General features: G+C 34.3%; 2 protein-coding genes across 5 annotated transcripts in view; one reads left to right on the top strand and one right to left on the bottom strand.

Moving 5' to 3' along the window:
* The window catches only part of LOC114332014 (procollagen-lysine,2-oxoglutarate 5-dioxygenase), a 117,874-nt gene that overhangs the window by 91,457 nt on the left and 10,661 nt on the right, over positions 1-15,756 (top strand). The gene's annotated exons all lie outside the window — the stretch shown is intronic.
* On the bottom strand, positions 670-14,901 carry LOC114332027 (immunoglobulin domain-containing protein oig-4-like). Of its 3 annotated transcripts, none has more exons than XM_028281735.2 (5): positions 14,677-14,901; positions 8,349-8,449; positions 8,209-8,290; positions 8,032-8,099; positions 670-923 (listed from the first exon to the last, which is right to left on the bottom strand). In XM_028281735.2, the coding sequence occupies exons 1-5, from the start codon at positions 14,756-14,758 to the stop codon at positions 765-767; spliced, it is 492 nt and encodes a 163-aa protein (XP_028137536.1). In that variant the 5' UTR covers positions 14,759-14,901; the 3' UTR covers positions 670-764. The 3 variants fall into 3 exon arrangements, with proteins under 3 accessions (XP_028137536.1, XP_050509221.1, XP_028137542.2); XM_050653264.1 differs by lacking the exon at positions 14,677-14,901 and adding an exon at positions 13,359-13,549; XM_028281741.2 differs by lacking the exon at positions 14,677-14,901 and adding an exon at positions 10,754-10,893.

Below are 15,756 nucleotides of genomic sequence, written 5' to 3'. Positions count from 1 at the left end.
GAAGAATTAAAAACTTTTTTGTAAATAAAAGTGAAGTGAAAGTTATTTAGGATTATAATTTTAAACCGATTGTTTATTACGGAAAAGGGAAATCCACAGGTAACCGATAAATACATAAATTTGTATAACAAACCGATAAATATTTGTTTGAATTAGATTAATTATATGGTAAAAGTTTCTTTTGGACAGTTATGCCCACAGGATTTAATTAATAAATTTACAGAGCATTGCTTTTGATAATAAAGGTATTTGTATGTGTTTATTTATGATTTTTCTATTTATTTCCTTTTCCTATTTTATCCCGATAAGGATCAACTAAGAGATACTGAAGCCACGAGAAAGGATAAGTATAACCTAAGAGAATTTAATTAATTTTTTTTTTTTTTTTGACAAAAGTCACCCTGAGATTTTTTCTTAATAATTTTTATGTATGATTTGCGTTAATTAAATAATTGATCAAATAAATAATAATTAATATCAAAGTAATAGAGAGCAGATCATAACAATACATAAAACAGTTATTATTTCTGTTATGTTTCGACATTCTTCATCAAACTATTGTTCTTCGTTTCTTTTTACTTCATTATGTATGCTCAGGATTTTTTTTGACCTTTTGTGCTTTTTTGTATAATGATTATTGTATCTTTATTGATTATAATAAAACATCAATGTCTTAAAAACTATATTACAGACTAAACAAATACAAACATTAGATTATTAAACACCTTAACGAAAATTTTGTAAAAAAAACAACATAAATCTACTTAATAAGTGATCATAACGAAATCCGTTCTGAATCCTCTCGAATCTATGGAATACTTGTTGTTCGCTTGGCATTCGTAATATCCAGCATCCTTCTGTGTTGTGGGATCTATCTCCATCTTACTTTTTACCGTATCATTACCTATGGACCATTCGTGTACCTACAAACAAGCTACGTGTTAAGATTGTTATGATAATTTTGTTTTAAGGGCGTATATTAGGGTGCATCGAAAAAATAAAAGTTGGAAATGTTATATCTAATAGCGTGAAAAAGTTGCTAGTGTTATTTTTCAGCATATTAGTATTTTTATTTTTTTTTTCTGAACGAATTTTATATCTGATTTTTATGGAAATTTCAATTTAAATTATTTTGGAATAAAATATGAGCTAAGTCGATCTAAGATCAATTAAAGAAAACTAAAAATGTTGTCAATTACAAATTTAAACGATATTTAAAGCTTTATTTGTTTTTTCAGTCTCCCCAGCCCCTTTGAAATGTCCCGCTTCGTGAGTCCGTGCGTGTAATTTTCGCTTATGTTTGGTGCGGTGCGTTACTTTGTTATTATTGTTGTTTGTAAATTAAAAGTTTTTAAAATAGATAAACCAGGATCATGGGGAATAAAATCAAGATGTGCTGTGGACCGCCCCATTTTTGGGTAACCACCAAATATACCTGAAAATGTTTTACCGAAATACAAACAAGCGATGAAGTTTTGTGGTTGCAAGAGGATAAAAAACTCAGCAAGAAAGAGCCAGAATTTTCTGGTATTGCTGAACACATTGCAATTAAATTGGAGGAAATATGGAAAAAGGCTTTAATTCCAATAATTTAGCATACAAGAATTATTCAGCTTTTAAAAGCCTATCATGACAAATATAAATATGAAACTTATGAAACCATTTAAGAACAAGCAAAACGGTGAACTTTACAAAACTAAAATTCAATGCTTTAAGAACAAAAGTAAAACTACACGTTTCGATCTTGCAGCATGCAAATGTGACACTCTGATTAATTGTTTTTGTAGCAAATCTCAAAAAGTGCCTCTTGATAAGCGAATTTCTATTAAATCAAAGATGTCCCAGAAAAATGGTGATAAGCTCGATTGATAGGGAAAACAAAAACAAATATAATCAGAGATAACAACGGTAAAAGAAGAAAGTTACCGACGCAAAGACAAAACTTTAGCTCAAGTAAAAAACAGTACCAAGTTTTATGGTCAATCGATCGTGGAAGAACACATAACATTTGTGCATGAGCCAGGGTGCAAATATTTCGGATATGGGTATCCGCTGTCTGGTATATCAGACAGTGTCAAATCCAGCTATTGCTTGTGACGAAACAGTCGTAAATACTGGCGTTAAGGGTGATGTAATACGGCTGTTAGGAGAACATCTTTAAAAAACCGCTTCAGTGGTTTGTATGTCTGCGACATTCAAATGATCTACCCCTTGGACATCAAAAGAAGTTTGCCAGTGACCAAATCAAAAAACGTGAGGGTCTTCAAACTTTCTCCTATAAAAATTTTGATTCAAACGACTACTTTGAAAAATTAGAATTGATTCCAGAAAAACTATGCCTCACTTTAATGCTAAATCGGAAAACATCTGCGAATAGAATGCTTTTATCATATTTTTTTGTAATATTTATATACCTAATTTTGTACTTTGCTTTATATTTATTTAGGGTGACGTCAGGGAGACGGATAAGTTAGATTATTTTGTTATAAAAAGCCAGAAAATATTTTCCAATTTAAACCAAATTTATTTATTCAAGTTCTATAAGGTATTACATTTCCCTTACAAAAGAAATTCGCATATTAATGTATTTTTTCTAATTTTTAGTTTCCGTGGGGGGCAGAAAATATTTTTTTGTTTCAACGCAATTTTACTAAAATACTAAATAGTGTGTAAGGCAACTTTTGTGAGCTATTACATTTTCGTTTCGACATAAAATTATTTTCGTCTGTTAACATTTTTTCAAAATTTTTAACTGTCTTGGGGGGGGGGGGGGCAGAAGATATTTTCCAATTTCGAAAAAATTTTACCAAAATACTTAACAGTTGATTGGGCAAATTTTGTGAGGTATTACTTTTCCATCGCAAAAAAAATTTTTTTCATCTGTTAACATTTTTTCAAAATTTTTAACTGTCTAGGGGGGGCAGAAGATATTTTCCAATTTCGAAAAAATTTTACCAAAATACTTAACAGTTGATTGGGCAAATTTTGTGAGGTATTACTTTTCCATCGCAAAAAAAATTTTTTTCATCTGTTAACATTTTTTCAAAATTTTTAACTGTCTAGGGGGGGCAGAAGATATTTTCCAATTTCGAAAAAATTTTACCAAAATACTTAACAGTTGATTGGGCAACTTTTGTGAGGTATTACTTTTCTATCGCAAAAAAAAATTTTTTTCGTCTGTTAACATTTTTTCAAAATATTTAACTGTCTTGGGGGGCAGAAGATATTTTCCAATTTCGAAAAAATTTTACCAAAATACTTAACAGTTGATTGGGCGACTTTTGTGAGGTATTACTTTTCCATCGCAAAAAAAAATTTTTTTCGCCTTTTTCGATGCACCCTAGCGTATATCTATCTAATCTATCTAATCAGCCTTAAACGCCCATTCCTGGGCACAGGCCTCCCCTGTTAATCTCCATTGGTCTCTATTCTGGGCGATCTGCATCCAGTCCTTTCCTGCCGTTCTCTTAAGGTCGTCCGTCCATCTCATCTGTGGTCTTCCTCTTTTTTTTCTGTTCCCATGGTCGCCAGTGTAGAATTCGCTCATTATGTGGGAGCGTGTATACACCCTGGAAAATATCTCGGACTGGTGGTATCTCAGATTGATGATTAGATGGAGTCGCTGTTCGTAATACTGCCATACGCCAGTCAGTGGGAGCAAGAATATGATATTACCTCCGAATTCTATCCTACTGCATGGATTTTAATGAAATTTTGGGTCTAGCCTCTACTTATCCCCTAATTCAAAGTCTACCCATGTCGATGTGTGCTTTTATCTTGGGGATGGTTCGCACCCCTTCTTAGGGGTGGAAATTTTTTTGGTTAAAATTACCACGGAATTCGCTAGAGAACTTAATTCTAAGCAAAAACTGTTCTATGACTTTTTTTGAAAACTCAATACTTTTTGAGATATTCGTGGTTGAAAATTGACCATTTTCATTGAAACATAATACCTTTTCGAACGGTTTTTTGCGAATACCTTAAAAACTATGCACCTAACTAAAAAAACTACATTTAACATTTTTGTAGGTTATAAAAAAACAAAGAGACACTTGCCTTCATAAGTCTTCTAATTATAATACAAAAATAGATATGGTAGGTGAAAATAGTTTGTTTTTTGGTACATTCTCAAACTGGTGTATTCAACTTGAAATAACAGAGAAACGGTCGATTGTAGGTGTATAATGCTACTAATACCTTTTCTAGTTCTTGAAAAGACCTTTAAAGTGAGCTATATTAAAGGTCCATTACATTAAAACTAAGCGAGATATGCTGCAAACAAAATTGATAACTAATGTATTTTAAGGAAAAATGAGAAGTAATTTTAACCCCCATCCACCAAAATGTAAATGCATCGTTTTCCTTCCACATTACCTTTTATTATAATGTTATTTCTATGTTCAAAAAGTTGGACAGGTTTAAAATGAATGGTTTTTGAAAAAAATATCAAATACCTATATTAGAGCGCATTTTTAAATTTTCTTAAAAATCTTCTTTTTCTCCATGTAACTTGAAAATGATAAGAGATACAGTAATGAAAAATAAAAAGGAAATTTTTATCTGAAAAAGCCCTACATTTTTGTGTGGTATATTTTTTTCGCATCTCTTATCTTTTTCGAGTTACATGGAGGAAAAGGAGGATTTTTAAGAAAATTTTAAAACGCGCTCTATAATTTGATCTTATTTTTTTCAAAAACCATTCATTTTAATCCAGTCCAACTTTTTGAATATAGAAATAACACTATAATAAAAAGTATTGTAGAAGGAAAACGATGTGTTTAAATTCTGATGGATGGGGGGTTAAGTATACTTCTCATTTCTTCTTAAAATACATTAGTCATCAACTTTTTTGCAGAATATCTCGCTTAGTTTGAATGTAATCGACATTTAGTATTGCTCATTTTAAAGGTCTTTTCAAGCACTAAAATACAAATATCTTAAATATTTCAAGTTTAATACACCGATTTGAGCATGCCACAAAAAAACAAACTCTTCTTACCTGCCATATCCCTCTTTGTATTTTAACAAGAATATTTATGAAGGAACGAATCTCTTTGTTTTTTTATAACCTACAGAAATATTTTATGTTTTTTTTTTTGTTAGATGCATAGTTTTTAAGGTATTCGCAAAAATTCGTCCGAAAAGGTGTAATTTTTCAATGAAAATGGCCAATTTTCAACCACGAATAACTCAAAAAGTATTGAGTTTTCAAAAAATAATTATAGAACAGTTTTTGCTTAAAAATAGGTTCTCTAGTCTCTTCCGTGGCTATTTTAACCAAAACATTTTTTATCCCCGAGAAGGGGTGGGAACCACCCCCAAGATAAAAGCGCACATCGGCATAGGGTAGACTTTGTTTCATGAGCTATTCCCTACTTACTGTGAAAATATCAAGTAAATCGATGTAGTAGGATGGAATTCGGAGCCAAATACCCTCATTGACTGTCCTATCAAGCAGACCAAATGCAGCGACTTTAGTCTCATCAGTTTGATTAGCCACATACCTACTTAGGAAAGACTGTATACGTCTATTTGACCGACTTTGGATAATATAAGAGGTATTTGATTGAATACAACACTACATATACACTTTTCAAGTGGTTACAAGCAGTACGACTGGATCCTACGATATAAAACTACTAAAATATATGTACTACAATCAAATAGCCTGTAACCATAAGACCAGCTATGATGCACGGAACTGAATGTTGGGCAGTGAAAAAGAAAGAGGAACAACGAATGCATGTGGCAGAAATGAGAATGCTTCGATGGATGAGTGGAGTGACAAAGAAGGATAAAATTAGAAATGAGTATATTAGGGGAAGTCTAGGTGTGGCACCAATTGATGCCAAAATGAGAGAGAGCATAGATTAAGATGGTTTGGTCATGTTCAACGTCGAGACGTTAATCACCCAATACGAAGGATAGCTGAAGTGCAGATTCCTGGAAGGAGTAGGAGAGGAAGACCAAAGAAGACCTGGGGGGAGACGATAAGGCAGGACATGTTGGTAAAGGGGATTAACATTGATATGACCCAAGATAGAATTGTGTGGAGAAGTGCAATTAGGGAAGCCGACCCCGCATAGGGATAAGGCAAAGAGAATGATGATGAATCAAATAGCCTGTATCATAATTCAAAACACTCATACTCAAAAATTACTCATTAAATGTGGAGCACGACAAGGTTTTGTTTTGTCACCCTGGCTTTTCAATATACACTCAGAAGAAATCTTTAGGGAGGCTTTAAATGATAGACCAGAAGGATTAAGAATAGATGGAAAAATAATTAATATTAAATATAGTGATGGTACAGCTATTCTTGGGTTGGGTACCCAACGGTACCCAACTTGAAAAAGTAAACGAATACAAATACTTGGGAACCCTTATCAATGGAACAGGTGACCAAAATCACGAGATAAAAAGACGTATTGAAATTGCCAGGTCTACTTTTATAAAAATGAAAAAATTATTTTGTAATCGTGATATTAGTATTCATTTACAAACTAGAATGTTAAAATGCTATGTATTCAGTACTTTGCTCTACGGTGTTGAGTCATGGACTCTTAAACAGAGGAATATTAAAAATCTTAAAAGCTTTGAGATGTGGTGCTACCGTCGTATACTAAGAATAAGTTTGAATGTAATATCATTTGGTGGATAAATTTACAAATGAAGAAGTAATACGCAGAATAAATAACGAGCCAGAAGTTCTACTGAATATAAAAAGAGAGAGAACTTGAATACTTAGGCCACCTGATGAGGGGACAAAAGTACACATTCTTACAAAATATAATGCAAGGAAAAATCCAAGGACGAAGAAATCCAGGCCGTAGAAGAATGTCCTGGATGAGAAATTTGACAGAGTGGTTTGGCTGTACCACTAACGAATTGTTCAAAACAGCAGTAAATAAAATTAGAATCGCCCTAATGATATCCAATCTCCGATAGGAGAGGCACTCAAAGAAGAAGACAGCTATTCTTGCAGAGAACTTAGAAGACCTCCAAACCCTAGTAAACCTGGTCAGTGAAGTACATTAGCGAAGGAGCTTCAAAATTAACATTGCAAAAACAAAGAAGATGATAGTTAGGAGGACGAATGTAGATCATTATCAGCTTTGGGTAGATGAAGAGAGGAGAGGAAGGCTTTATAACATAAAACGGTCACGAGATGCCATGTGTGGTCTATCTTATACTTTTACCCCAACAGTTGAAAAACATGGACATTAAAAACCACAATACTGAACAAATTGGGGGTATGCTTTTTCTCATGAGGATCTTTCAGTGCGTCACAGTTTTTCGATTTCTTCTCGAAATCTCGCACATCTAGAAATAAAATAATGAATAGGGACCGACTGGTTTTTAACATTATTAAGAGAAGAAAATCAATACATACTCAATCCCATCTACTTTGTCTTATAAGACAAGGAAAAGTAGAAGGAAAAAGATGGATAGGCCCTCATGGTTCAGTAATATCTGGTAGTGGTTACACGGTGGAAGAATTATTTCGCGCAGCAGCCAATAAAGATTTCCTGATATTGTAACCACATGTTGACGGCTAACGTCTGAATACTGATACGGCACCTAAAGAAGAAGTGTCGTCTACATTAAGACCTGTTAACCCTCCCCTCACACTTAGAAATATCTAAAAACAAAATTTAATAATTTTTGATCAATATTTTGATTACTTTATCCTGACTAGCAACACCTATAATAAGTTCATCTATAACCCTCGTTTCACACGCTAATAATTTGAACGTGCAATGGTTGAAACGTACGATGGTTGAAACTTACGATGACATTCCAATAGTGGCTCGAGCAATCCTATGATACCTTTCTTATTACACGGCGGTTGGAACGTTCGATGAAGTCGCCGTGTAATGTGAAAGTTACCATGAGATTGCTCGAGCCACCATTGGAATTTCATCGTGAGTGAAACTGGAGTATGTTCCATATATTTAAGAACATTTAAAAACAGATTGAAGCATTTTTAGCCAAAATTTGGGTTGCTTTACAGTAACTCGCAATACCTACTTGAAAAAATTTGTGATACAAAAGTTCTATGCCGTCCTTAAACCATGTTATCTCTGGTCGTGGATAACCTACAAAAATAACTTTATATTAAAACTTTCCAAAGATTATTTTATCGTTTAAAATTCTCTTAACCATCGCATAATATTGTGTGTACATAAAATATTTCACATAATGTACCTGTAGCCATACAGAAGAACGTAATCTTCCTTCCCAGCATGTAATCCAACTCAAAGTGACTGGCTTTGACAATTTTTGCACCCTGCAACAAGAGCACACTTGACAATACGAGTTCTTATAATCCCATTGTTGTTACTTACATCTTTATTCTCGTAGTAGTTTTTGGCAGCTGGGTTTCTGTGCTGTATGATGACTGGAACGCTGGAACTGTATATTCGTCCTCTTCCTCTAGTTAGTTTTCCTGAGAAAAAAAAGTTAAAAATGTAAAATAGTACAAACAGGACCAAGTTGCTTTGGTTGTGACCTTAAAGAGTTAGTTTTGTATAGGAAGCCATAAATCAGAATATGTGGTAGTTATTTCTTCCTTAGATGATCATTGATCATCTTTTAGAACTAAATCATCTGGAAATTACTTTGGAGATGACTTTGAAAAAGTACTTTTTTTTGTTCTGAAGGATTCCAACCGTCAAGGCTACGACTATTTCTGACACTGCTGTTCTACATAAGCCTGTGTAGCTTATGATATGTTGACAAAAGTAGACATATAGTCACAATCCTCAGTAATCAATGTAAAGACAAAAACAGCTGCATACTGTGGTTCTGACAACAAAATGTTATAAGCAGAATTTCGCATTAAGCTACGCAGTAGGACCTTTACAAATAAAAGACAAAAATTGGTTCCAAGTTACCCAGAAAAAGCATTAGCAAAAGCTGACCTACCTGTCAACACAAACCTTAAAGAAAAATAGATGAGAAAAAACATTGGATGACTGAAAAGAATCTCAACCTTATACAAGAAAGGCGAAAAGCGGCACATCAAATTCAATACAAAAATAAATAGAGATACGCACCATAAATAAAACTATTTATGCCAAGAATCTGGAAAGCTTTTCTCAAAAGTCAAATCTCTAGCGAGATCTCAAATCCCATGATTTGTTAGATTTATTTATCTTGTTCGTCTTTAGAAATTATTCATCTTCATTCCTTTTCAGTACATTATTCTTATTTTATTATTTCATCTTTTAGTCATCATTACTATCCACTTAGAGCTACTGTTCTTCGACAGGCATGCAAACGAGCCGTATCCATCCTTGAGTGTCAAGTTGTTCTCTTGTATCTCTTGCTAGCCAACTCTATTCAGTTTGCCTCTGTCTCTCCATACTTCTACTGCTATCCCTATTATCCCTTCTAATCCCCCTGTCTTCAATACAACTGCACTTTAGTAGTATTTTTCCTACTACGGCTTCACCGCTGAAGCCCCTTCATTTTTATTTCCATAAGAGCCCCAACTATTTAGTTACCTAGTATTTTCTTCTTTTTTTTTCCTTACTTCTGTTGGAGTATATCTTTCTTTCTTTTACTTTCACTCCAACAGAAGTTTTCTTATTTTTGTTACATTGGCATGTATCTCAATCCTTCAGTACAGAACAGTACCTTCTGTTCTATCACATATACAGGCAAGATATCAACAAAAATAGCCAAATACATAAAAAAGAAAAGCCAGCTTTCAGAAAAAACAACAATTTAAGCAAATACATTAAGAATAATAAGAGCCAAAAGAAAAATAAATTACAGTGGTGTATAGTAATGTCAATTGCCCACTGATATGTGGTGACCGTCCAAAAACTTACATCGATCAAACTGGCAGAATCTTTGACAAACGTATGGCAGAACACAAAAGGACCTTTAACAATAGAAACACAGATTCTACATACGCACTTTACCTTCTAGATTCTAGGTCATAATCATTCTTTTAATGAACAGTTTCAAATTCTTCATATTTAAAATAAAGGTCTTGAGCTATTTTTATTAGAATATATAGAAATTAATAATTTAAAAAATACAGATATCATTCTGCTTCCCACTCCTCAACCTATTCAGTTAGAGACTTTAAAGTGCAGATAATATTTTTCTCATGAGCATCTTTCAGGGCGTCACAGTTTTTCGATTTCTTTCTAACGCATTAAACCGTACGTGACAGAAAAAAAGCCATGTCGGCGATTACAGACATTTATAACATTTATTCTAGTTGTCTATAGATGGCGCTATAATCAAAAATAAATTATTTACGGATTATATAATATATCTACGAATATAATCTGTACAATTTATAAGACTATAGAAATCAAAGAAAATACCATTTTATAAATGCAATAAACACAATTGATTTGTTTTTATGCCAAATTGCAAATGAAATGTGACAACTGTCAGATTTAACTAAAATGTCATGTTAGAATAAATGTTATAAATGTGTATTATCACGGACTTACTTTTTTTTTTATTATTTGTGACGCACTGAAAAATGCTCATGAAAGGGACCATACATAGTAAAATACATCACTTTTGAGAAAGGCGCTCTGCCGAAATAGGGGTAGTGATATTAATTTGTAATAAATTTTATGGAAGTACTGAAAATAAAAGGTTTTCAGTGTTTTATTGTTAGAGGAAATGAGAATTGAGAATATTAGTACATATCTACAAATTCCAAATGCACAGTTTGTCATTTTTAAGCCTCGTTACATTGGCAATGCATAAATGGCCTTACCTCGTCCTCCACCTCTGGCACTTTCACATAAATGCGCACAAATGCAAACGCATATAAACACCACAAACGTCCTGCCTCTCATTGGTGCCAATTAAATGATAAAGAAACGCGAGAGGAGACAACCGAACCCTAAGACAACGCAAAAAATCCGATGATACTACGCTATAATAGAACGGTTGATTCGAACGGTTTTACAGTGTAGCTAAATGTCATACTGCTCATGAAACAATTCAATTACTACATGAGACGTTTCCTGGTCGTGTACTCTCTTGTTTTGGTAATCAGAATTGTCCCCCTAGATTGTCTGATTTAACACCATTGGATTTCTTTATATAGGGTTATTTGAAGTCAAAGGTCTATGCCAAGAAGCCTACTGGAGCATCAATCGTGCATTGAAGAAGAAGATTCAACACTACATCAACGAAGTTCAGCCACGTTTATACAAAGTAGTCATGGAACATTTCGACAAAAGTGTGCCGACAAAGCTGTGGATGCTATTGGACTATCATTAGCCAGTCTTATGTTAAACCTATCAATGCATATTCGTGAGGGGATCCCGAGATGCTATGTGTGCCCTGTCTTACTATAATTTTATTCTTATGGCTGAGAAACAGACCAAAATGCTGAACAAATTGGAAGCATTCGAATTGTGGTGCTATCATAGGATCATAAAAATAATCGTGGATCTCGCACATCTAGAAATAAAATATTGAATACAGACCGACTGTTCTTCAACATAATAAAAAGAAGGAAAACACAATACTTATGTCACATAGTTATAGTACGTATATACCATCTACTTCGCTTTATAATGCAAAAGGAAAAGTGGAAGAAAAAGATGGATGGGTCCTCATGCTTGCATAATATCTGGTAGTGATCTCACGATGGAAAAATTATTTCGCTGAGCAGCCAGTAAAGAAATATTTCGTGATATTGTAACCACATGATGATGGCCCAGGTCTGAATACTGATACAGCATCTAAAGAAGTGTCGTATACATTGAGACCTGTTAACCCTTCCCCTACATTTAAGAATACCTAAAAAATAAAATTTAATCATCTTTGACTAATATTTTGTTGACTTTCTGTGAATCCCACATTGATGATGGATCTGAGTATCTAAGCGACTAAGAAAAATGGATTGTCAGTCTATCTGGGTCTATGATTAACATTAACATTAAATTATTCAGTATTCATTTACATTAAAGAATTCAGTGGTGCCACATATTACGAAATTATGTCAGAAAATGAAGAGGAAATGAGGATTTCGTCATTTTTAATAAATACTTGTTTTATTGTCAATGCATAAACGGCCTTACGTCGTCCTCCACCTCTGGCACTTTCACATAAATGCGCACAAATGCAAACGCATATAAACACCACAAACGTCCTGCCTCTCATTGGTGCCAATTAAATGATAAAGCAACGCGAGAGGAGACAACCGAACCCTAAGACAACGCAAAAAATCCAATGATACTACGCTATAATAGAACGGTTGATTCGAACGGTTTTACAGTGTAGCTAAATGTCATACTGCTCATGAAACAATTCAATTACTACATGAGACATTGCCTGGTCGTGTACTCTCTTGTTTTGGTAATCAGAATTGTCCCCCTAGATTGTCTGATTTAACACCATTGGATTTCTTTATATAGGGTTATTTGAAGTCAAAGGTCTATGCCAAGAAGCCTACTGGAGCATCAATCGTGCATTGAAGAAGAAGATTCAACGCTACATCAACGAAGTTCAGCCACGTTTATACAACGTAGCCATGGAACATTTCGACAAAAGTGTGCCGACAAAGCCGTGGATGCTATTGGACTATCATTAGCCAATCTTATGTTAAACCTATCAATGCATATTCGTGAGGGGATCCCGAGATGCTATGTGCGCTGTCTTAATATAATTTAACTCTTACGGCTGAAAAACAGACCAAAATGCTGAACAAATTGGAAGCATTCGAATTGTGGTGCTATCATAGGATCATAAAAATAATCGTGGATCTCGCACATCTAGAAATAAAATAATGAATACAGACCGACTGTTTTTCAACATTATTAAGAGAAGGAAAACACAATACTTATGTCACATAGTTAGAGTACCTAAATACCATATACTTCGCTTTATAATGCAAAAGGAAAAGTGGAAGAAAAAGATGGGTAGGTTCTCATGGTTGCATAATATCTGGTAGTGATCTTACGCTGGAAAAATTATTTCGCGGAGCAGCCAGTAAAGAAAGTTATTGTGATATTGTAACCACATGATGTCGACCAAGGTCTGAATACTAATACAGCACCTAAAGAATAAGTGTCGTATACATTGCGACCTGTTAACTCTTCCCTCACATTTAAGAATATCTAAAAAATAAAATTTAATCATCTTTGACTAATATTTTGTTGACTTTCTGTGAATCCCACATTGAAGATGGATCTGAGCGACTAAGAAGACTAGATTGTCAGTCTATCTGGGTCTATAATTAACATTAACATTAAAGAATTCAGTAGTGGCATACATTACGAAATTATGTCAGAAAAATGAAGAGAAAATGAGGATTTCGTCATTTTTAATAAAGACTTGTTTTATTGTCAATGCATAAACGGCCTTACCTCGTCCTCCACCTCTGGCACTTTCACATAAATGTGCACAAATGCAAACGCATATAAACACCACAAACTTCCTGCCTCTCATTGGTGCCAATTAAATGATAAAACAACGCGAGAGGAGACAACCGGACCCTAAGACAACGCAAAAAATCCGATGATACTACGCTATGGTAGAGCGGTTGATTCGAACGGTTTTACAGTGTAGCTAAATGTCATACTGCTCATGAAACAATTCAATTACTACATGAGACGTTTCCTGGTCGTGTACTCTCTTGTTTTGGTAATCAGAATTGTCCCCCTAGATTGTCTGATTTAACACCATTGGATTTCTTTATATAGGGTTATTTGAAGTCAAAGGTCTATGCCAAGAAGCCTACTGGAGCATCAATCGTGCATTGAAGAAGAAGATTCAACACTACATCAACGAAGTTCAGCCACGTTTATACAAAGTAGTCATGGAACATTTCGACAAAAGTGTGCCGACAAAGCTGTGGATGCTATTGGACTATAATTAGCCAGTCTTATGTTAAACCTATCAATGCATATTCGTGAGGGGATCCCGAGATGCTATGTGTGCCCTGTCTTACTATAATTTTATTCTTATGGCTGAGAAACAGACCAAAATGCTGAACAAATTGGAAGCATTCGAATTGTGGTGCTATCATAGGATCATAAAAATAATCGTGGATCTCGCACATCTAGAAATAAAATATTGAATACAGACCGACTGTTCTTCAACATAATAAAAAGAAGGAAAACACAATACTTATGTCACATAGTTATAGTACGTATATACCATCTACTTCGCTTTATAATGCAAAAGGAAAAGTGGAAGAAAAAGATGGATGGGTCCTCATGCTTGCATAATATCTGGTAGTGATCTCACGGTGGAAAAATTATTTCGCGGAGCAGCCAGTAAAGAAATATTTCGTGATATTGTAACCACATGATGATGGCCCAGGTCTGAATACTGATACAGCATCTAAAGAAGTGTCGTATACATTGAGACCTGTTAACCCTTCCCCTACATTTAAGAATACCAAAAAAATAAAATTTAATCATCTTTGACTAATATTTTGTTGACTTTCTGTGAATCCCACATTGATGATGGATCTGAGTATCTAAGCGACTAAGAAAAATGGATTGTCAGTCTATCTGGGTCTATGATTAACATTAACATTAAATTATTCAGTATTCATTTACATTAAAGAATTCAGTGGTGCCACATATTACGAAATTATGTCAGAAAATGAAGAGGAAATGAGGATTTCGTCATTTTTAATAAATACTTGTTTTATTGTCAATGCATAAACGGCCTTACCTCGTCCTCCACCTCTGGCACTTTCACATAAATGTGCACAAATGCAAACGCATATAAACACCACAAACTTCCTGCCTCTCATTGGTGCCAATTAAATGATAAAACAACGCGAGAGGAGACAACCGGACCCTAAGACAACGCAAAAAATCCGATGATACTACGCTATGGTAGAGCGGTTGATTCGAACGGTTTTACATAGTGTAGCCTTACAACCGAAAGGGGTCAACAATTGGTACTCTTTTGTTTTCTCTCCTATTAAATAATTAGGTGACCTCTTAAAAGGGGACAAACCAAGGATGATACCAGTTAAATTGTTGTTTATCGAGATATTTGCTAAGCAAATTGAAAAATTCGCCTATGGTTTTAATATAATATGTTTGTTATCTACACTACCTATATAAGTGAGAAGGGGAAAATCAGCCATTTTGTGCTTTAAGTTTTACTTATGTTGATTGTAGTATACAATTTACAATTCGTGCTTCTTCTTCTTCACGTGCCATATCTAGGCTTCTAGATCTTCTGCAATATGGAATAATTGTCCTGCATTTGATATCTCTGAGTCCATCCACGAATGTTTTTTAACCAAGAAACTTGTTTTCTTCCTGCACCTCTATGGCGCTCTATTTTGCCTTGAAGGATCAGTTGTAATATTTTATATCGACTTCCCCTCACTATAAGTCCCAGATAAGACATTTTTCGATGTTTAACAGTCTTTAGCAGTTCTCTATCTTTGTTAACCTTCCTTACTACTTCTTCATTAGTTTTTCGTACTGTCCAGGGTATCTTCAGCATCCGTCTATGAATCCACATTTCCTATCTATCTATCTATCAGCGAGGTTCCTACAGCCTCTGCCGCTTCTCGCATTTCGACCGCCATCGTTTTCTGTCCATCCATTCGTCTTCTTTGATGGCTCTATCTTTCATGATGTGCCGTACATTTTCTTCCCAGGCAACTGAAGGTCTTCCCCTTCTACTTCTTTGGTGTGGTATGTAATTTAAAGCTTTCTTTGGCCATCTATCTTCATTCATTCGTTTCACGTGACCATACCACACTAGTTGTCTAGTTTCAATTTTATCTAC

The sequence above is a fragment of the Diabrotica virgifera genome, chromosome 6 (assembly GCF_917563875.1).
Source record: "Diabrotica virgifera virgifera chromosome 6, PGI_DIABVI_V3a".
NCBI classification, from domain to species: Eukaryota; Metazoa; Arthropoda; class Insecta; order Coleoptera; family Chrysomelidae; genus Diabrotica; species Diabrotica virgifera.
Note: the sequence above shows the minus strand (reverse complement) of the source record. Positions and strands in the feature narration are given on the sequence as shown.

Coding starts and splice junctions, on each gene's coding strand:
- LOC114332027 (XM_028281735.2), bottom strand. CDS start 14,758: ATGAGAGGCAGGAAGTTTGTGGTGTTTATATGCGTTTGCATTTGTGCA. Junction 8,291..8,348: donor ACTACTACGAGAATAAAGAT/GTAAGTAACAAC, acceptor CTCTTGTTGCAG/GGTGCAAAAATTGTCAAAGC. Junction 8,100..8,208: donor GTTCTTCTGTATGGCTACAG/GTACATTATGTG, acceptor TTATTTTTGTAG/GTTATCCACGACCAGAGATA.